This window comes from Scardinius erythrophthalmus (genome assembly GCF_964197995.2).
Source record: "Scardinius erythrophthalmus genome assembly, chromosome: 21".
Lineage (NCBI taxonomy): Eukaryota > Metazoa > Chordata > Actinopteri > Cypriniformes > Leuciscidae > Scardinius > Scardinius erythrophthalmus.
This window is the reverse complement of record NC_138241.1, coordinates 29,182,570-29,203,801: the sequence shown is the minus strand read 5'-3', so window position 1 is coordinate 29,203,801 and position 21,232 is coordinate 29,182,570. Positions and strand designations below refer to the sequence as shown.

Below are 21,232 nucleotides of genomic sequence, written 5' to 3'. Positions count from 1 at the left end.
CAGCTAAGATGCATTAAATTGTTTACAAGTGGCGTAAAGACATTTATAATTTGTTGTGTTAGAAAATGTTTCTATTTCAAGTAAATGCTGTTACGGTTTACACAAAAGTTTTAAGCAGCACAACTGTTTTCATCTCTGATCATAGAAGACTGGAGTAATGATGCTGAAAATACAGTTTTGCCATCTCAGGAATAAATTACATTTTAAAATATATTAAAACAGCTATTTTCAATTGTAATGATATTTCTCAATATTAATGTTTTCACTGTATTTTTGACCAAATAAATGCAGCCTTAGTGAGCATTAGAGACTTCTTTACAGTTTTTTTGTTCGCTTTGGTACTATTTTCACAAGTTAGGTGTACATTTTCCAAACTCTTAGTGCTAATATCACAACAGATCATCAAAAGTGCACTTTTTTCAAACATTTCATTATGTTTTCAATTGTGTTAGTAGTACAATACACAAAATCACAAAGTATCCTTTCCACAACACAAAATAAGTGTTTCATCTACATAAATGTTTCATTCACAGTAACTGCCTTTCATAAAGCTCTTACTACCAAACTTTTGATTTGCATCTCTTCTTGTTCAGTTTAATACATTTGTCTATTATTTAATCCAACTGATCTTAATGGTTAATCAATGAATCATTTGGTACACCTATAGATTTCAATAGATATTGATTCTATATACAGTTTCTATAGAACTTGTTTGCAATTTCTGATATGGAAAACCAAATGTATTGAATTATTTTTACATAAGTGATTTATAGATAATAACCACCATCATGTTCAAAGAGTGTGAACACGCATGTGTGTGTGTGTGTGTGTGTGTGTGTGTGTGTGTGTGTGTGTGTGTGTGTGTGTGTGTGTGTGTGTGTGTGTGTGTGTGTGTGTGTGTGTGTGTGTGTGTGTGTGTGTGTGTGTGTGTGTGTGTGTGTGTGTGTGTGTGTGTGTGTGTGTGTGTGTGTGTGAGAGAGAGAGAGAGAGAAAGATACAGAGAAATTTGCCATTTGTGCAAATACTGTAAAGCAGAATAGAGTATAAGGGAGAGGAGACATTCAATGACTGTAAAACATCAGATTGATCAGAGATGCATCAAATACAGCATTTTACATTACAGTATGTATGCTATGTGATACTGTAAACGTGGTAGAGACATGGTAGTTAGATTACTGTAACTCAACCTTCATCTGTAAAGGTCCACTACAGTATATTCAGTCAAATAGTCAAAATCATTTACTGTATTCATTGCCAGCAAACTCTGTTCTAGCACAGAACATCATGGCTGTGCTTCATCACACCTTTTGATAACACACTGGATAGATACTATTACAAACATTATGGATAAAATTACATAAGTTAGGTTATGCACGTGTATTTTTCTAATGTGGCATAGCCTGTATTACTGTAATTATTTCAGCAACAAGGGTGATTTGAAACATGTATCTTGCATTGTTTGCTGTTGAATGAGCTGATTGTTAAAAGTACTAAATTGAAAGAAGATCATACTGTTGTGTTTCTGTGATTAAACCAAATGTTCTCATTACATATTACAATAATCTTGTGTTTGAAACAATGATTATGTGGACTGAAAACATGTGCAACTGACTGAAAGCATTACATCAGGTTTTGAAAGAATGACCAGCTGTGTTACAAGTGTGATCAGTTTGGATTTTTGTACTAAGAGTTTTGAAAATGTACACCTTACTTGTGAAAATAGTACCAAAGCGAATAAAAAAACTGTAAAAAAAAACATTATACATCACTACTGTTGTAGTATTATAATAGTGTGATATTATGGACTGATATTCTCCAGGTATTACAGACCTTGGATTGTGTGGCATTCATAGTAGAGTTAATGGGTTTGATTGTTGTGGGTGCACTGCTGTCCTCTGCTGGCGGTGAGAATCTGGCTCAGGAGTTGTATGTGATGTGGCATTGTGAGCACTCAGACCATAAGCACACCACACACACAGTCATGTGTGGCGAGCAAACTTGCAGCTATAAAAAGTGGAAATACTGCATAAACAGAATTTCCCAAAATATGTTACATGACCTTTTTGGGAATGTGATTTTGTAACTGACCAGATCCACTTTCTTACTGTACTGAAATATTTCCTTTGATATTTTTAATCCAGCCTTCATTGTTTCAAGTACAAAAATGTGTTGAATGTACTTATTTATGTATGTGAAAACCGAGTAACACTGATTACAGGTTATGTTTTAAAATATGTTGACATGTTTTCAATGAGTTTGTGTTGCAGTATGTGCAATTTTGTGTGGTTTTAATTAGTCCTTCTTAAACTGATTTGTACTGGACAGTTTGGGCTCTCTAAATATGATCTTTCCACAGCTGGGAAAAATTAAAATGAAGAGAAATTTCCTAGAGATGTGGCTATTTTTAGACAGGAAAATACACTCCATAAAGTTCGTTTGTGGTTTTTCCATTTCAAATAAAGAAAAAAATGCAGAACTTTTTTCCCTTAATGGGTACCAGGGATCTCCTCCCTCCCCCACACACACACTAAACTACTTCCCCAGTACGTGACATCTGTAGTTTTGATTGGTGAATCAGTACTTACTGTTGTTTCCTGTCGTTGTGTTTCTCACAGGTGGATAACGCCAAGGTTCTTCACTATGTTGGAGCAGGAGTGGCCTTCCCCACCAGTATGCTGTTTGTGTGTCTGCAGTCTGCACTGACCTACCGCCTGGCAAAGACTCAGGGAGAATATAATATGGGTCATTTGCGCCTCTTTATGACCCTGCTGGCTTTTGTAGCCCTGGTGCTTAGTATCCTTTACATCCATATTGTTTTTATATTATATATTTGGATTAGAGCTGTCAATCAATTAAGATTAGGGCTGTCACAATATTAGATTTTCATGGTAACACTACTCATTTATTAAAATTAATTAATGCATTAAAGGTGCATTGTGTAATATTTAGGAGGATCTGTTGACAGAAATGCAAGATCATATACATAACAATGTTTTCAGTGGTGTATAAAGACCTTACTTAATGAATGTGCCCTTACATTGAACATGTTTCTACAGTAGCCCTAAACGGACAAACGCTTTTCGTCACTATGTTGTTCTTCGTGCAATGAAGCTAGCTAAAGTCGGCGAATAAAACACTGACATGATGAACAAGTAACAATAATATTTGCAATAACAGATTGTTTTTCTGAATAATAGTAAACATAATTTCTTAATTTATCTTTGTAAAGAAACCTTAGTGCTTAACTGGCTACTCTCTGCTGTCTCAGACGACGACATATTTTCCTGTTGGCCACCGTAACTTTTGTTGGTTGCAATTCGCAAGCTCACCACTAGATGCCGCTAAAAATCACACACTGCACCTTTAACTAACATGAATTAACAATGAGCAATACATTTTTCCAGCATTTATTAACCTTTGTTAATATTCAGTCTTGACAACTCTCAGAATCGTTTTAGCATATTATTAAATATGGCGATATTAATGTATTTGGTCTTGACGTGCTACGCTACTGCTCCTGCTGTGCAAGTATGGACATGCTACTACTAATAGATACACAGACACACTGCTGTGAGCACGTAAGAAATGCTGCTGCATAAACATATATAAATCCTGTAGCAGATCTAGGCAGGTGGAGCTGGGGGAGGTGGAGGGTTTCAGAGAAACGCTGAAAGTAGGACTAGCTTACAGTGAAAATTGAGCAAGCAATCTCATTGGCTGCTGGATCAATCAGCTTGTGCCATGTGGTAATGATGTGATTGCTTGCAGATTGCAATCTAATAAAAACGTTCATGTTAGTTCACTGTGCAATAAATATTGTTAACAAATACAACTTTTGATTTGTAGTGCATTAGTAAATGTTGAGATTAACATTAGCTAAGATTAATAAATGCTGTAGAAGTACGTTTACTTTTATATTTAGTCATTTAGCAGACGCTTTTGTCCAAAGCGACTTACAATGTAGGTCTAAATTAAGCGAGTCATCGTGAAGAGGCAAACACAACGCAAGAAGTGCTCAAAATACGAAGTTCAGCCATTGTTCAGAGTAGCATAAGCCCTATAAGGGAGGATTAAAGGAAAAGGAAAGAGATTTTTTTTTCTATTGCTTCTACTAACAAGTATTGTTCATTAGTAGTTCATGTTAACTAATGTAGTTTACAATGTTAACTAATAAAACCTTATTGTAAAGTGTTACCATTTCCACTACACAAATTTACAATAAAGATAATAAATCTAAAGAAATTTTGGAGAAAAAAAATCGTTTTTAACTTTGTTAAAATGCACAAAAAATGCAAACATTGCAAATCTGCAATGTAATTAAATAATTTAACAGTGTTCCCATACTTGAGATGCTTTCATTTTAACAGCTTTAATCTGTATCTGTTATTTTTTTCATTGGTCAGGATTATTGTCACAATATTCTCAGATCTCACATATTCCTAGAATGTTTGAATATCCCATAGTGTTCAGCTTTTAGGTTTTGCTCTACTTTTCTTTCTCAGTCATTGAGTTCCTGCATGTTCTTCCTGTAATGCAGACAGGCCTGAGCATGAGTTTACAGTGTTCTCTATGATTCCTTGATGAAACTTTCCTCAGGCGGGGTGTTTTTTGTCCAGGAAAGTTTTGTCCTGCAACATGCGTCAGCCATTTTCGAGTGGGTCTTCTGCGTCATCATTATGCTGTTCTACGGGACTTTCGCTTTTGAATTCGCTGGGATATCTAGTGACACGATGATGGTGCTGGCCCGAGGGCAATCGCTACAGTCTGCAAGCCGAGACCACAAAATGGAGTCTCTTGGTGGAACCAGTCAGCACCAGCCTGAGAACCTTTCTATACTGTAGCTTCAGTGTCCTCCTCTCTCTCTCTCTCTCTCTCTCTTTCTATGCTAGAAATAAAAAAACACTACAACAGCAGAGGGAAAGGAACAGAAAACTGGACATGGCTCTCGTACAATCGGCTTACCTTTGCCAAAGAATCTTCTTCACTCTCTGGGGAACTTTTCAATCCATCAGCTTCCATGCTGGGAAAAACAAAGCTCATTGCCTGGATGTGTTGGAGTTTCCGTTAGATCTCTTTGGGATTTTTAAGTATCTGTGGAACTACAGACTGCTAGTTGGCTAAAATATCTGCATCCATTGGTGATACAAGAGGAACGCTACACCAGTGCTGTAGTAAACTAAACCCAAGCCTTTTGCAGGCTTTTTAACATGGTGCCTCAAAACAAAAGTTATTGTGTCAATTCCAGACATTGCAAGACAATAAATCCAAAAATGCTGATGTTTTCTGTGCCTTTAGTTGTTTTCAAAGGCAGAGATGGTTAAATCATATATTTTATTGTTGCATATCTCTGCTGTTGCATATCTTTTGCCTTAATCACCAAATGCTGTCTGAAACGTCTTGTTCAGGAGATTGTCATTACCAGCGTGCCTTAATACTGAAAACCAAATACAGATATTTATTAGACCTGTATGTCGATAGCCAAACATAGCATCTGAAAACTGCCTTGTATATATGGGGCATGTATTTTTTCATATGCAGCAAAAGTTGATGCTGACAGCTATAAACAGCTAAGCTGAACGAGATCAGCAAAAACCTCTCGCAAAACCGGCGCATAAGCTTATCAAATTAAGTTCTAGAAGTCATGTTAGAAGCAATGAGTATTGCTGTACATTGTGACCAAATGTAATTGAGAACAGCTCTAGTTTGTCTTGAGCTCGGTGTGTTCATAAGGTTCTCTTGTCACTGTGGAATTGTCAAGGTTTGTTACAAGGAAACGTCTAGTTGTGAAAGAAGATGCCCTTTAAGGTGAAGAATGACTAGTTAATGTGTTCACAGATGTACAGTAGTTCCATGTGAGCTGTTTGCAGACAAAATGACATGCAGCAGGACTGCAAGATCATAATAGTTTTTGTTTGTTTTGAGAGAAGAAAAAAAAAAACAGATAGTTTACATTGGTCAAATGTTTTCATACTACCAGCATGAAAAAAAAAATCATAATTTTATGGTTCCTTAATCATTATCAAGGGAGTTTTGTCATTTCATTTGTCAGGATAAGAGCCATACTTATGCTCATCAACATCTGACGTTGCTAGTGCCGTCCAGAAAACGTCTTTCATGTCATTTCAGTTTACTATTTCTTTACGCTCAGGAATTTCAGATCTGTTTCGTCACATATTTTCCCTCTGTGTTCAAGACTGCGTCGATCAACCAGATATGAGAAAAAGTTGTACCGTTTCAGTTACTTAGATCATTTCCTTCATGTAGCCATTCCATTATCTTGAAAAGGAGGTTTAAGTTGGTTTAATTTGTTGTTTAAACCATTATCTAATGTACCTCAGAAATATCTCTGATATTGCTTAAAAGAATAGTTCATCCTAAGATAAAAAATCATTATACTCATGCTGTTATTTTCCCTGTGGAAGTCAAAAGAAGAAATTCGAAGAATCACTAGGCAGCTCTATTCCACACATGACAATTCAAAGTAGTGACAACCAAGTAGCTCATGTGGTGTATTTCAAGTGTTTTGAAGCCATACAATTGCTATGTGTAAAGAACAGGTTAATTTGAAGTTATTTCACTGTTAATCTTCCCCTTTGCTTAAGCTCTGAAATCTCTGAAATCTGCCATGATGATGCATCATTCCATCAGTGCCATCAAATGAGATTTGCGTGATGTAGAATTAAGGGAAGATTTCCTGTGAATAATGACTTCTATTTCAGTTGGTTCTTCCTGTATCATAAGGCTTCAGAAGACTTGTAATATGGCACATAAGTCGTACTACAGAACATTTTTGTGCTTTTTGGAGCTTAACAGACATGAACTGAATTTTTTAAGTAACAAGCAAAAAAAAAAAAAAAAAAAAAGGCAAACATTCTCATGTTATTTTTCACAGGAAAAAAAGAGGTCACCATGAGGGAGAATACAATTGAAAGAATTGTCATTTTGGACTGTTCTATTAAAAAGGTTCAAAGTGTTACTTTTCTGTGTTACCTTTGGCATAGACTCGTGTTCTTCCATGTATTATCTAACCTGTTTGCTCAAAACGTAATACTGCAAACCGGCTGTCTACATTCAACAAACATTCACAAATCAGCGTTTAGTGGCATGTTGCAAATGAAAAATAAAACCCTTATGTGCCTTTGTTTCAACCAAGGATTGGCTCACTCATTGGAGAAATGTTTTTTTTTTTTTTGACTGAATGCATTTGATTGTGCTGTAAATTTGCCTTAAATGTATGGAAATAAAGCAGAATCAAACATTACTCAAATTTTTTCTCTCTGTGAATGAGCAATGAACTTTGCTTAAGTCATGTAGACAGTGTCACACAATTCCTGTTCGTGGTCACCGTGGCCTTTGAGTTTGCTCAAACATTGAATTTGGTTATTCTTGTTTGACTTGTCAGGTGTTGTGCTTCAGATTTTGGTGACCTATTGTAAAATTGTGAATATAGGCTAGTAAACGTATTCTTTATGCATTTGAAACTTCAATGTGCAACATAATGAAATTGTTTTTCATTGACAATTGACAAAAGAGTCATTCATTGTGTTTAAAGTTGTATCACCGACAGGGGTGGGTGTTGTGAGGTTTTGCGCTCGTGACGGCTGCACGCGAAAACCTCACAACGTGATTGGTTGGAACACTATTTATTTTGGTTTTGAGTGGTGGTGAAAGCTATTGTTTTTGTGGGCAGATCTCAGAGCCTAGGCTGTCTACAGAGACGAGTTTTTTTGACGGCATGCTTATTGGGCGGGCAGCTAGCGGATCGTTAGGAAAGATTAGATGAAAGTATGGCAAGCCTTTTTAACATTTAATCATTTCAACTGACTAGTATCTATTTTCATGCTACTAGTACTTATTTTTTAGATACTAGTATCTATTCCATTAAGTACTAGTACTTATTCATTAGCTACTAGTGCCTATTCTTTAGATACTAGTGCTTATTCTTTAGATACTAGTACTTATTCATACTAGTTCTTATTTATTATATAATAGTACCTATTAATTAGATACTAGTACTTATTCAATAGATACTAGTACATATTTCAGTAGTGACTATTAACTATTCTTTTGTTACTAGTAACAAAAAAAAATGCCATTGGATCTGTAATTCAGATATCAACTATTCGGTTCTGACTAGTATGTATTACACTTGTGACTAGTGCATATATATTAGATACTAGTAGTTATTTATTAGGTACTAGTGCTTATTTTTTACTAATACTTATTCATTCGATACTAGTACCTATTAAATAGATACTAGTTCTTATTAATTAGCTACTAGTACTTATTCAATAGATACTAGTACCTATTTATTAGACACTAGAATATTTTGTAATTGTTACTAGTAACTATTCTTATTTTACTAGTCACAACTGCTATTTTACTAGTCTTATGTTTTGACTAGTCAGAACGGCCACTGTAGAGTTAAATAAAAAATCTTACTAACATTTGGAATAAATACTAGTATCTAATAAATAGGTACTAGTATCTATTGAATAAGTACTAGTATCTAATGAATAAGTACTAGTATCTAATGAATAAGTACTAGTATCAAATGAATAGGTACTAGTATCTAATGAATAGGTACTAGTATCTAATAAGTACTAGTATCTAATGAATAGGTACTAGTAGCTAATGATTAGGTACTAGTAGCTAATGATTAGGTACTAGTATCTATTTAATAGGTACTAGTATCTAATGACTTAGTACTAGTATTTATTGAATAAATACTAGTATCTAGTAATAGGCACTAGTATCTAAAAAATAAGCACTGATACCTAATGAATAACTACTAGTATCTAATATATATGTACTAGTCACAAGTGGAATACATACTAGTCATAACTGAATAGTTGATATCTGAATTACAGATCCCCATAGAAGTCAATGGCAAAAAAATAAATTTGTTACTAGTAACAAAAGAATAGTTACTAGTCACTATTGAAATAAGTACTGGCATCTAATGAATAAGTACTAGTATCTATTGAATAAGTACTAGTACCAATTTAATAGGTACTAGTATCTAATTGTGGCGAGCAGGACGAGGTCGAGGGCCGTGGGAGGACGGCGCGAGGCCGGTGGCGTGATTATGATGAGCCACACCTGTGAGACGCACCGATCTCGCATCTCTCACGGAGGAGCGGAGGCATAAAGGAGGAGCGACGACAGTGAAGAGCGAGAGAGGACAGGCCTGTGTTTAAGTTGATGTTTTGTTTTTGGTTTGTGTTGCCAGCAGTCGTCCGTGAGGGGCTGCTGGCTTGTACTTTTATTTTGTATTTGTGTCATTTTATTTATTAAATATTGTTGAATGTTCGCCGGTTCCCGCCTCCTTCTTCCCATAACATCATACCTTGTTACATTGGTGCCGAAACCCGGGAAGAAGGAGGGACACGCTGTCGGAGAGCCCTTGCTGCTGGGAGGAATCGCGGTGCTGAGGAGGTCGGGTAGCACGAGGGAGCGTCGGCCGCCGATTGCTGCCCGAAGCGATGGTGCTGGATCGAAAGAAGATCAGGTGGGATGGAGAGCTCGCTGCCGTTCTCCTGGGTCGAGGAGGGATGGCTGCCATCCGCGAGGGAGCGGAGGAGTCGCTCCCGTTCGCCGTGGGCCGGAGCCTGTTGCCGTCGGCCATGATGGGGGTGGAGCAGGGGACGGGAGGCTCGCTGCCGGCTGCCCTCGACAGGAGGAGCCATCGCCGTCCGCCAGGAGGCGGAGGAGCGTCGAGCCGTCCCCCAACGGATGTCCAGTACCATCGCATGGCACCGCGAGTGACTCTCAGCTGGTTGAGGACCGAGCGGCAGTGTGTCCGGGAACCGGATCAAGATTTTTTTTTTTTTGTTGTTGTTTTTTTTCCTCTCTCCCCTCTCTCGTCTCTGTCGCTCCTCATGCTTCCGTCTCCTGTACTCTCGCCTCGTCTGTCCATACCCCCAGGTACCGCAGCCGCCGTGATCGGTCCCCCCCGGGGAGGGGGGGGGGGGGGAGTAGGCGCAGCCTCGGTGGTACCCCCCGGCCTGCGAGGGGCGATGGGGGTATGTGGCGAGCAGGACGAGGTCGAGGGCCGTGGGAGGACGGCGCGAGGCCGGTGGCGTGATTATGATGAGCCACACCTGTGAGACGCACCGATCTCGCATCTCTCACGGAGGAGCGGAGGCATAAAGGAGGAGCGACGACAGTGAAGAGCGAGAGAGGACAGGCCTGTGTTTAAGTTGATGTTTTGTTTTTGGTTTGTGTTGCCAGCAGTCGTCCGTGAGGGGCTGCTGGCTTGTACTTTTATTTTGTATTTGTGTCATTTTATTTATTAAATATTGTTGAATGTTCGCCGGTTCCCGCCTCCTTCTTCCCATAACATCATACCTTGTTACACTAATAAATAAGAACTAGTATCTAATGAATAAGTACTAGTATCTAATGGATAAGTACTAGTATCTTTAAAAATGTACTATTACCTAAAGAATAAGCACTAGTACCAAAAGAATAAGCACTAGTAGCTAATGAATAAGTACTAGTAGCTAATGAATAAGTACTAGTAGCTAATGAATAAGTACTAGTACTTAATGGAATAGATACTAGTAGCATGAAAATAGATACTAGTCGATTCAAAGGATTAAATGTTAAAACGGCTTGCCATATGAATGTGATCATTTATGTTTGGGCCTGAAATTGCTGATACAACCTTTAAAAGACATCCATAATGACACTGGACAAATATGAAGAATTTTCCACACTTTAATTATTCACAATTATTTACATGTCAGATCTTAAATTCAAACGCTAAAAATCTGAAAGAAAACTGTAATAATAATATGTTTACAGTGTTTTTAAGGATTAATGCCTCTGTTGAACAAATGAGATTTCACAGTGGCTTCCACACACATCTCAAGTGTACAACATAATCTGGCTTTGTTCATAACAGAAGTACTTACACATACATACACATGCTCACTCTCCAGTGGTGACAATCAATGTAAGACCAGCACAGGATCTGTACATGTAAACATCAATATTCTCATATTAATATCCCCCTGCCATTATCCAACAATAATGAGATGATGCAGTCAAAAATTAGACCCTTTTAAGACTAAGTATATGATGAGAGGAATATGATTCTCGGATCGTAGGACATGTAAAAAGCCTAAAGCTTGTAATGGTCCACAATTTCATGTCTCCTCACAACATGCTACTGAAACGCTAGCAGGTCACAGCCACGATGAAAAAGCTATGAAATAGTTCATTTGGCTCAAGACAGAGAAAAGGAAATTACAATGTAGTAAAAACTGAAAAATTATGATTTAAATAATTTGAGATATAAAGCTGAATTGCGTATGAAAAAAAAACAACTGCTGTGGTATGCTGCCAGGCCAGTAGTTGGCGATTTCACTTTATAAAGAAACTACGCACCTATAAACAAAACAATGCGCATGACGTCACCGTTTTCACAAATTTGCATTTTTGTGATTACACAGAGACAATAACGGTATCGTTTTCAAAAGTTTTGCCCCACACAAGCCCCCGAAACGCTGTAGTTATGTAAATGAACGGCCAAAACACATAATAAGTTGTCCATTTTTAGCTGAAAACAGCCTCTAATTTATGATGTACAAAAAAGAGCCACAGTGGTTTTCCCCCAATTGCAGCAACTTCTATTTTTCCCAGGAAGTGATTATTTTGTTCTCTCGAACACGTGGGATGGAAACAGTGCTTTATTCACTGATGTTTTATGCCATTTTCCAGTTTTTAAGTTAAAAGTGCAGTTATGTAATATTGACAGCTAGTGGTTGAAATGTACCCTGGAAATCCCGAAATCTTGTGAGAGCAAGCAAGCACTCTGGCAGAGTTACTCTGGCATTGAGTAATGATGCTCATTAGCTATGCCCTTGTAGCCGAGCTGCACCAATCACATCGGTGTATCTGATATAGGTGGGCCAGAGGCGAGCTAAACAGATGACGACAGCGCTAGTGACAGCGCTAGTGACAGCGCAATCACAACAGTGATTAGTCGTAGTGTTATCCAATTGCGTGTGCAGTGAGATTTTCAAATGCATGCTTGGTACCGCCCCTCGAGTTGGCCGATTTTCATTACTCAATGCCAGACCCTTAATCTTTCAGATTTGGGTCTGGATTTCCAGGCTAGTTGAAATGGGTATTGTAGTCCAAATTCTAAATATTGGAGAGTTGTTTCCCTGCCCCCTCCTTCTCAGACTCCACACTCTTGCAGGTTGCCAGATTGAGGACACGCAACAGCGTAATTGAAAATGGAAAGCTTTGAGCCTTAACCCCAATCTATACTTCTGCGTCAAGCCCACAGTGTAGCTACGGTGTGTAGAAATACTACTGGGTAAACTGGCAGTGGGTGGGATCACACAGACCAAGACAAAAACAGACATTCCGAAATGGAACGCAATTTCAAAGTAGAATAACATAGCACTGTTTTTCAGAGAAACAAAAATTTAAACTTAGCATGTTTCCTAAATATCTGCAAACGTATTATTGTATTTTCTTTGCTTTAGTACAGTCCAAAAAATGATATGCAGAACCCTTAATTTCACAACTTGGGTACCTTATCAACTCCTAAAAAGTTCACAGTAGTACCTTAAGGTATATATTGCTACTCTAAGGTGCTAGTATGCACCTTTTAGGGGTGAAAAAAATGGTACAAGACGTCCTTTTAAGGGTACTGCCCCAGTGAAAAGCTGTTTTTCACACATTTGTTCTGCTGAAAGATTTGAGTGTTGAGATTAGAGTACCAAAAGGTTTGGTAGCACTACAGATGAGTCACTGTATTTAAATTTTTCAGGTTTACTGATCACTTAAAGTTGTCTCTATATGCCATCCTCGGATAGGAAATAGCCTTTTAACACAAACAAAAAAAAAAAACGACAATTCAGCTTTAAGGAATGATTGATTGTCATGAGTGCTGATGTTGTGAGGGATCTTTTCTCGACAGACTTCTAAATAAATGACTGGATTTTCACGACATTTACAGTATATTTGTCTAATCTGAAATATAGCGTATGCCAGAGGAGAACCAAAATCAGAAGGGAGAGGAGCACAGAAGGAAAAAGCGACTGAATGACTGAAGGTAGGGCTTGCACGCCTCTCTCTTTAAACCTTGAGATTCTTGGCCATCTCCCATGGAAACTCTGATCGGCCAAAGTGACCATAGCAGGCTGTGCTCTGGTAGATCGGCCTCTTCAGGTTCAGGTCCCTGTTAGTGGAAATTAAGTTATTTAGCTTTTTAACAAACAGCCGACACCTCAATCCTACTTGAACCAAAACTGTACCAAATTTAGGTGCAACAGTACTTATTAAATATTATAATACAACTGCACAATTGAATAATTTTAATTAAAGGGATAGTTCACCCAAAAATTAAAAATCTGTATTTTACTCACCCTAAAGTTGTTCCAAACCTGTATGAATTTCTTTCTTCTGCTGAACACAAAAGAAGATATTTTGAAGAATATGGGTAACCAAACTGGCCCCATTGACTTCCATAGTATGGAGGGGCCAATCACCTGTTTGGTTAACGACATTCTTCAAAATATCTTCTTTTGTGTTCGGCAGTAGAAAGAAATTCTCACAGATTTGAAACAACTTGAGGGTGAGTGAATGATAACAATTTTCATTTTTGTGTGAACTATCCCTTCAAGAGAAACTTAACATAAAGTAGTACCAGGCTACATTGATGGTAGCGGTACTCCCTCTGGAGGAAAAATTGGGAAATGCCATGCTTTATATATTTTATATAACTATGAAGATAGAGAACAGGATTGTAATTAAGTTTTTTTTTTACGCTCTTTCCATAACACATTAAAACATAATAAATTACTAAAGTGTAAATAATTCACAATTTGTATTTCCATGCCATGGACTTGTAAATGTATTTTCTTGTTCGTATTTTAATGCTTTTTTACATCTTGGCCAGGGGACTACAGATGAAAAATAGCCTTTTGGCTAATTCTGGCTTTTTTAACCATGTTTGTTCATGTGTTTTATGAAATTGCACTGTCCCCTTTTAAATAAACCAATAAATCAAATCAAATCAAATCAAAATTTCAACAGTGTACTAATTATAGTGTTATTGTAAGAGCTTAAGGTTTCACAAGAACAGTTTCCACATGTTGTTTTTGTTAAATGTTGATATGTTTAAATTAATATACATTTTTAAAATTTGGTTTAAATGGATTTAATATTACATGGCATTTATTGCTCATGGGCAAATGTAATATCTAAGAATTTCCCTTTATTCCCTCTTATTTTAGTAAATCCTAAACTAAATAATGTTAATCATTTGCTTTAATTTGAACCCACCCACACAAAGTACTGAACGTACCGTAACCATTTGGGTTTTTTTTAACTGAAAAACTTGAAATGTTGGTTTACTTTGCCTGAAGTGGAACAATAATAAGAACATATTATCTTATTAATTGTTTACCTAACAATGACACCTGGTCGGAGGTCAAAGTTCTTGTTGACAATGTGTAGCAACTCCTTCTCTGGTTTTGCCGATGAGCCGTAGGTGAAGAGGGAGATTGAAAGAGGGTGGGCGACTCCAATGGCATAAGACACCTACAGAACACATTCATTATTCACGACCCTGCTCCAGACACCAGCTCATCCATTACAGTTTTAATCCAGATCAGATCAAATTGGTCAATAATGTGGCGAGTTGCTTGGATAAACTTTTTTGTCCAGGCACAACCTCATGCGTTTTTCAGTTTTTTTGTGAGATGTTATGGAAGATGTCTAGACTTTCATCTCACCTGAACCAACACTCTTCTGCACAGTTTGGCCTTCACCAGAGACTTAGCCACCCAGCGTGCAGCATAGGCAGCAGAGCGGTCCACCTTGGTGTAGTCCTTTCCAGAGAAGGCCCCACCACCATGAGCACCCCATCCACCATATGTGTCCACTATAATCTTCCTACCTGTAACACCAGCATCTCCCTGAAAGCAAAGATTATGATTTGGTTTAAGCAATAGTTCACCAAAAATGAAAACTCTGCCAATCGATATCTGATCCTCATGTCATTCAAAATAGTTGGCAGTTAGAGAGAAAGAGTTTTGTGAAGAATCATGAAACATCTCTTCACCTCTACTGAAGCTTGTGTCTAGTCTGTGCTTGTGCCTAGATGCAAAATGGCACACCATGGCTACAACAAATGTGAGAACCAGTGACGTTTTAGTGTGAATGACGTTGACACGACAACTTTGACAAATAGCAGGTGCATATTTTTAACGAATAATGATTTAATTCGGCCTGCTCCTCACACAAATCTATCATACTGCTTCAGAAGACTTGGAAGATAGAGCACAAGTAATATTGACTTTTATGATGATTTATTTTTATGATGATCTGTTGTTGCAAGACAAGAGATGCATGAAGATTCGTATAAAAATTCTAAGGTTTGGAATGACATGAGGGTCAATAAGTAATCACTGAATTTTCATTTGAAGTGAACAAATCCTTTTAAACTATTTCCCCATCAGCGTTTTTGAAAAAAGTTGCAAATCAGCGCCCGTATTTTTGATCATTTTCACGTTAAAGTTGAATGGCCCTCAGAATATTTTGTTGTATGAATATCTGAGCATGCAATATATCAAAATGCAATATTTAAACAAACAAACAAACAAACAAATTCTAGCTTCATGCATTCTTTTTTTTATCAACACTTGAATGAAAGTTTAATTTAAAAAAAGCAACATGAAAGAAAATTGCATCTTTTTTGTCAAAGACTACATCTCGATCAGATTCAGAACAATGATCAAACCAGATGGAGTAGATCGAGTCAATCAACACCCCCAAAACTTGCTCAGTCCTATACCTTGTCCTGGGCTGACATTTCATACACTGAAAAAAATTTGGAGTAGGATTTACTTGAAAAAAGCTAGGAAAGTTTTTTCACTCAGAAAATGCTAGTAAATTTACAAAGATTTGCCAAGTAAAAACCTAAACATATTTATCAGTAGCTTTAATTAGAAATCTTTAAGTTAAATTTACTTGGAATATGGAATTAAGTAAACTTTACTTAACCTAGTTAAGTAAAAGTAACAAAGAAAATAAGTAATTTTAACTTGGCTAGTAAAAGGTTGATTAATATCGATTTAGTTGAAATTTCCTTTGCATTACATTTCATTCAAACAATAATATTGAATTATACCAGTCATTTATAGTATATGCTTTACTTAGATTATTTAAGTAATTTATACTACAGCATGTCAGATGTTAAACTTCATGTGAATGCAAAGACCTCAATACTTGGTAGACAATACACAATGACGGTAACATTTGATGGATCGTTTTTGTGTTTGAATGTGTCATTTTGAGCAGAAAATTTACTCGAAATGTCACAAAATGGCAAGTTACTAATCCTGACAACAAAAGCAATGATAAAACAGTAAATACAGCTGGAAACCAGTGAAAAATTAACCTCATTAATTATTCAAGGTCCAGTGCATGATGGGAACCCCAGTATCAGAAAAGTTGAGTAATTTTTACTTAATTTTATTGAGTTGATATTTACGCTTTCATTTCTACTCGCTTGAATTAAGTACTGATATGGAATTTACTTCGTTTTTTTAATTCTTGCCTGAACTAACTTTTTCATGTAAATTACATTGTTTTTTTTCAGTAGTATTTACTTCACCAAAAAATCATTTTTTACTTTGATTCATATGCTGTTTAATTTTGATGATTGCATTATTTTACATAATATGCCTCTGCTTACATATGCTATCACTTGTTTCTGCTTCTTCTTCGCCTGTGTTTTGATCTAAAGATTCTACATACTCTTTCAGAAGATCCCTAATAGCGCCCCCTAACGTATAACAGTGAAAACCGGAAAATTCTGGATATGGCGAGAAAATAGTTAAAGTGCATTATACATACAACATATTAAACCATAGAAAGACAGAGGGTGCTCACCTGAGGCCCTCCGATGACAAAGCGCCCACTCGGCTGCAGATGGTAGACGGTCTGGTCGTCGAGATATTTTGCTGGCACCACAGCTTTGATGACCTTCTCCTTCAGAATACGCTTCTGCTCCTCCAGTGAAATGTAGTCATCATGTTGGACGGAGATGACCACTGTGTGGACACGCAAAGGAATCACAGCGCCATTCTCCTGCTTGTAATGCACTGTGACCTGGAATTGTGGAAAACATATAGGCAAAGTCATCAGAAGTAATAGTTTCAATTGACATGTACAACATAGGGAATGTGACAAACTTTGGACATTTCCTGCTGTATGGTCTGAAAATGGCAGAACTCTAAAATAGACCAGAGGTTTCAACTTCCAGTTGCTGGCATGCTCCTGAGATTGACGGGTGTACAGCCGTGTCCTCTGCCCCACTGGGAAAAGTAAGGATCAGGGGCCCTGGATGTCATGCAGGGGGTCATTTTCTTATAAGTGTTAAAAGAGGCCGCCTCATGGTCACTATCTTGCTCAACAGCCGTCACACCTATTGGCCAATGTACTGGTTCAATGAACACTGATAAGATAGCATGGTCAATGTCAGTCAGGGGCTCTGAAGTCTGAACCTGCACATTGTAGCTCTGAACACTCACAATTATATCAAAAAAAGCTATAGATTTGTGAAAAAAAAGTTGTTTTCCTTCTAAAAGTTTAAACTCTCATATTGCTGACCTGAGTTTTTGAGTCTGGGCGGAGCCATGGGATGGTGCCGTCCCGCCGCAGCTCGGCCATTTTGGCGTTGAGTTTGTGAGCGAGGACAATGGTAAGCGGCATGCACTCCTCCGTCTCATCAGTGGCATAGCCAAACATGAGCCCCTACAACACAACGGAAATGCAACATGAGGATGTTTATCACAAATGATGTGCTCAAACACATTTTTACACTTCCGTTGTGTTCGGACCTGGTCTCCAGCCCCAATATCTTCCTCATGTCTGTCAACATGGACACCCTGCGCTATATCCGGAGACTGCTGCTCGAGAGCCACCAGAACATTGCAGGTTTTATAGTCAAAACCTGAACAGAGGGAAGAGCAAAGCGTGGAAGAATAAAATTTGGTGGATGAGTCAGTAAAGATCTAAAGTACGAATAATTATCCAAATAATGATTCTGACCTTTTTCGGAGTTGTCGTAACCAATGTGTTTAATGGTGTCACGCACAATTTTCTGGTAGTCCACGTTGGCACGAGATGTGATCTCTCCACAGAGAAGTACCATACCAGTCTTACAAACAGTCTCTGATGATTAAATCAATCTTAATTAGTCAAATTATGGTATCATTGCCACTGTATAATTTATTGCGAGCTTGAATTTGGACATGGGGATGTTATCCATTTAAATGCCGTTAAACTTTAGGGATAGAAAGGGTGTAAGAAATTGGTCACTCTATAACCGAACAAGAGTCGAGATAAGTGACCAACTGTTGGACTATGAACTTTCAAACAATATTTTGACAGTCGTGTTTATACAGAAAGTCTTAACATGTTTATTTTGTTTAGGATTACAAAAGTTCACTCACCACAGGCCACTTTAGCATCCGGGTCCTGCTTCAAGTGTGCGTCAAGAACTGCGTCACTGATTTGGTCACAGATTTTATCTATAAAAAAAATTTAAATAATCACACTATTACAAAAACAAAGTTATGTAATGGCTCAGATTAAGGTTCAAGTGTGTGTTTAGTGTTATAACACCAGAAAGTTTCTGTTTAAGAGTTTTGATGTCTTTCCTATAGCAAGACACTCTATAGGACACAGGAATCCCAACAAAGCAAAACCACAGCTGAGCAGCTGGAGAACAATACCAGTGGTCCTCTCCTTTCAGAATCATTCACTCAGTCTATATTTGGGCTGCTAGCTGAGGCAACCGCTTAGGTGAGTTACATCAGAAACTATGCTGTCAAAAACAGCATCTCAGGTGATAATACGAAACAAACAAGTCAAATCTATGAGGTCTGGAACATTATGGAATCAATTTTCTGTGTCTTGAACATTTGCGCCTATTGATTGATCTGCTGAAATATGTGCTGATGGGAGATGTTTAGCAAGACTCAAAACTTGTTCAAGTGAACCAGACAGGTTAGTTTGCAGTGTTGCAAAATCTGTCTAGGAGATTATGTATTTAGAGTCATTAAAAATCATTAAGAGTTTTCTGTAAAGCGGCTTTGTAATATTGGGAAAGTACACTTGACATCTGACATGACTTGATGTTTCACTCTTGAAACTGTCTATAGCACTTTGGCCTTGTATCATGACGTGAGAGAACCTCAATATGGTTGATAAGAAATGTGAGGTCTGGCAAGTTCCCACATGAGACAGAAAAAAACTAAAGCAAAATCTGTTCATTGCATCGGTAAGTTCATTATTAAATAAGTTTCACAATAAATATGTAACTGAGAAAAGCCTCCTAGTGAGTGCAATTGAACACCCCCTGTAAAAGTCATGACCCCAATTGACTATTTTTGTCTACTACACTTTTACTCAATGAAATACCTGCTGAGCACATGGTACTGTGGAAGTATTGTTACTAAGTGTGAATGAACCCTACTGAACTGTTGCTTAACCAGCTTCCCACTTCTACAGTATATGCTCCAATCAATGACTTGTCGAGGCAGGTGAATTACGTTAGTCTGTCGGTGCATGTCTTTTTTTTTTCTCCATGCAAGTACACAGTTATCGAATCAATAAACAGTGCAACAGTTATATAGTAAAAAATTGTTTTACTATATAATAGTTTAAAAGTACATTTCCGAGAGTTTCATTTAAAAGTTCAGGGAAAGATTGAAAAATCACCTGGATGCCCTTCTCCCACAGACTCTGAGGTGAACATGAAGGATCCGTCATCATGAACGTCAATCAGTCCTTCCATGTTTTCCAGCAACTGAACAGATCTTCAAAATCAACAGGACAAAATAATCTATCAAAGGCTCATTAATTTTCCTCCAATTGTGGCAGAAGCAGGCCAAGTATGCAGAGCTGCTTATAGTCCCGAGGGCATAAAAGATAGAAAGAAAGAGAGGTTTGCAGATAGATCACAGACTATATAACACACAACCTCGCCTCGAAGCAAGTTTGCCCCTATATATGGCAGAAAGAAAACACACACACACACACACACACACACACACACACACACACACACACCAAGCTTTACTCACTCTCTCACTCACAAACATACACACATACACACACGTGTCATGTGAACGAGTGGGGCAGACCATTCCATGGGGTGTTATTTGGGGGGAGGAGATTCAAACTTTCAGAAACTCTCTGTTAACCCCTTGTGTGCTCAGCTCTGTCATTGGAAGGTTTTTTTGTGGGGTGGGAGGACTCGACTGCTGGTCATATATTTCTTCTAATCCGAATCAGGGTTAGAGTGCTTACAAATATCAGATCTGAAGAGGTGTGAAGTCTACTGTAGATGTGATTGGGTGATACAGCACTACTCTCATAAAGTGTTTTTGTTGTTGTTATGTAATACACGCATTGCAAAACTCTTTGCAGTTTTGTCTGTAGGCTAGTTGAACATATAACAATTCCAAGATGTGTTGTGGCGATCTTTGTTAAATTTTGAACTGTCTGCTCAGACAGTGCTTATAATGTGTAACGTCTGTCATCTTTTAGGTTTGGATTAATTTGTATCATGATATGCCCCCTTTTTATAATTATTTTTCTTCTGTCAGTTTCAACATTCTCATATAAAAGACCTCCTTCAAGGTAGGCTACCTCATGATTCAGTAATATGGGTCAAGCCCGGATGTAATCAAAGGGTCAAAGTGTCAAATTAGGCAAATAAATGTGAATATTATTTCCCTATATTTTGCTGCTTCGTTCTTTGATCTGGGTTGTGATGAATGTTTCACTCTCAAAATACTTGAGGAGCTCTAATACATAAGGGCTGATAAAGGCAAGTTTAATAGTTAATAGTTTATTGTCATTTAGTAGATGCTTACAAAACGTTTAGTACAGAAATTGCAGGGCCCTCCCCTAAAGTAATAATCGTATTCCTTTCTGTCAAAGGCACTATTGACAGGGCAGGATTGTGATCTTAGTTACTTTTCAGTTCTTTAGGCACCCCCACATGGGGTTAAACCTACAACATTTGTGTTTGAGCAGAAAAGACAAACAAAATCTATAGGAACCTATACAGGAATGACCTATATACCTTTACTGAACTGGCTAAAATGTGATAGTGGATTGCGTAGATGCTGAATAAATGTATTGATGCTAATCTTTGAATAGATTTGTTTAACATAAACATTATAATGTA

The 21,232-nt window shown here is 37.6% G+C and overlaps 2 protein-coding genes across 3 annotated transcripts in view; one reads left to right on the top strand and one right to left on the bottom strand.

The window, feature by feature from the left end:
- LOC308682245 (transmembrane protein 150A) overlaps positions 1-7,261 on the top strand; it is a 37,773-nt gene extending 30,512 nt beyond the window's left edge. The window contains exons 7-8 of the mRNA XM_081351808.1: positions 2,616-2,793; positions 4,597-7,261. Of these exons, the coding sequence (XP_081207934.1) occupies positions 2,616-2,793; positions 4,597-4,841 (423 nt within the window). The 3' untranslated portion in view covers positions 4,842-7,261. The remainder of the gene's footprint in view (positions 1-2,615; positions 2,794-4,596) is intronic.
- Positions 7,262-10,706: 3,445 nt separating this feature from the next.
- Positions 10,707-20,207, bottom strand: mat1a (methionine adenosyltransferase 1A; the record flags this gene model as incomplete). Of its 2 annotated transcripts, XM_081351801.1 has the most annotated exons (9): positions 19,756-20,207; positions 18,486-18,563; positions 18,082-18,204; positions 17,871-17,983; positions 17,641-17,784; positions 16,921-17,139; positions 14,760-14,942; positions 14,432-14,565; positions 10,707-13,201 (listed from the first exon to the last, which is right to left on the bottom strand). In XM_081351801.1, the coding sequence occupies exons 1-9, from the start codon at positions 19,829-19,831 to the stop codon at positions 13,099-13,101; spliced, it is 1,173 nt and encodes a 390-aa protein (XP_081207927.1). In that variant the 5' UTR covers positions 19,832-20,207. The 2 variants fall into 2 exon arrangements, with proteins under 2 accessions (XP_081207927.1, XP_081207928.1); XM_081351802.1 differs by lacking the exon at positions 10,707-13,201 and having other exon boundaries at positions 14,428-14,565.
- Positions 20,208-21,232: the final 1,025 nt, after the last annotated feature.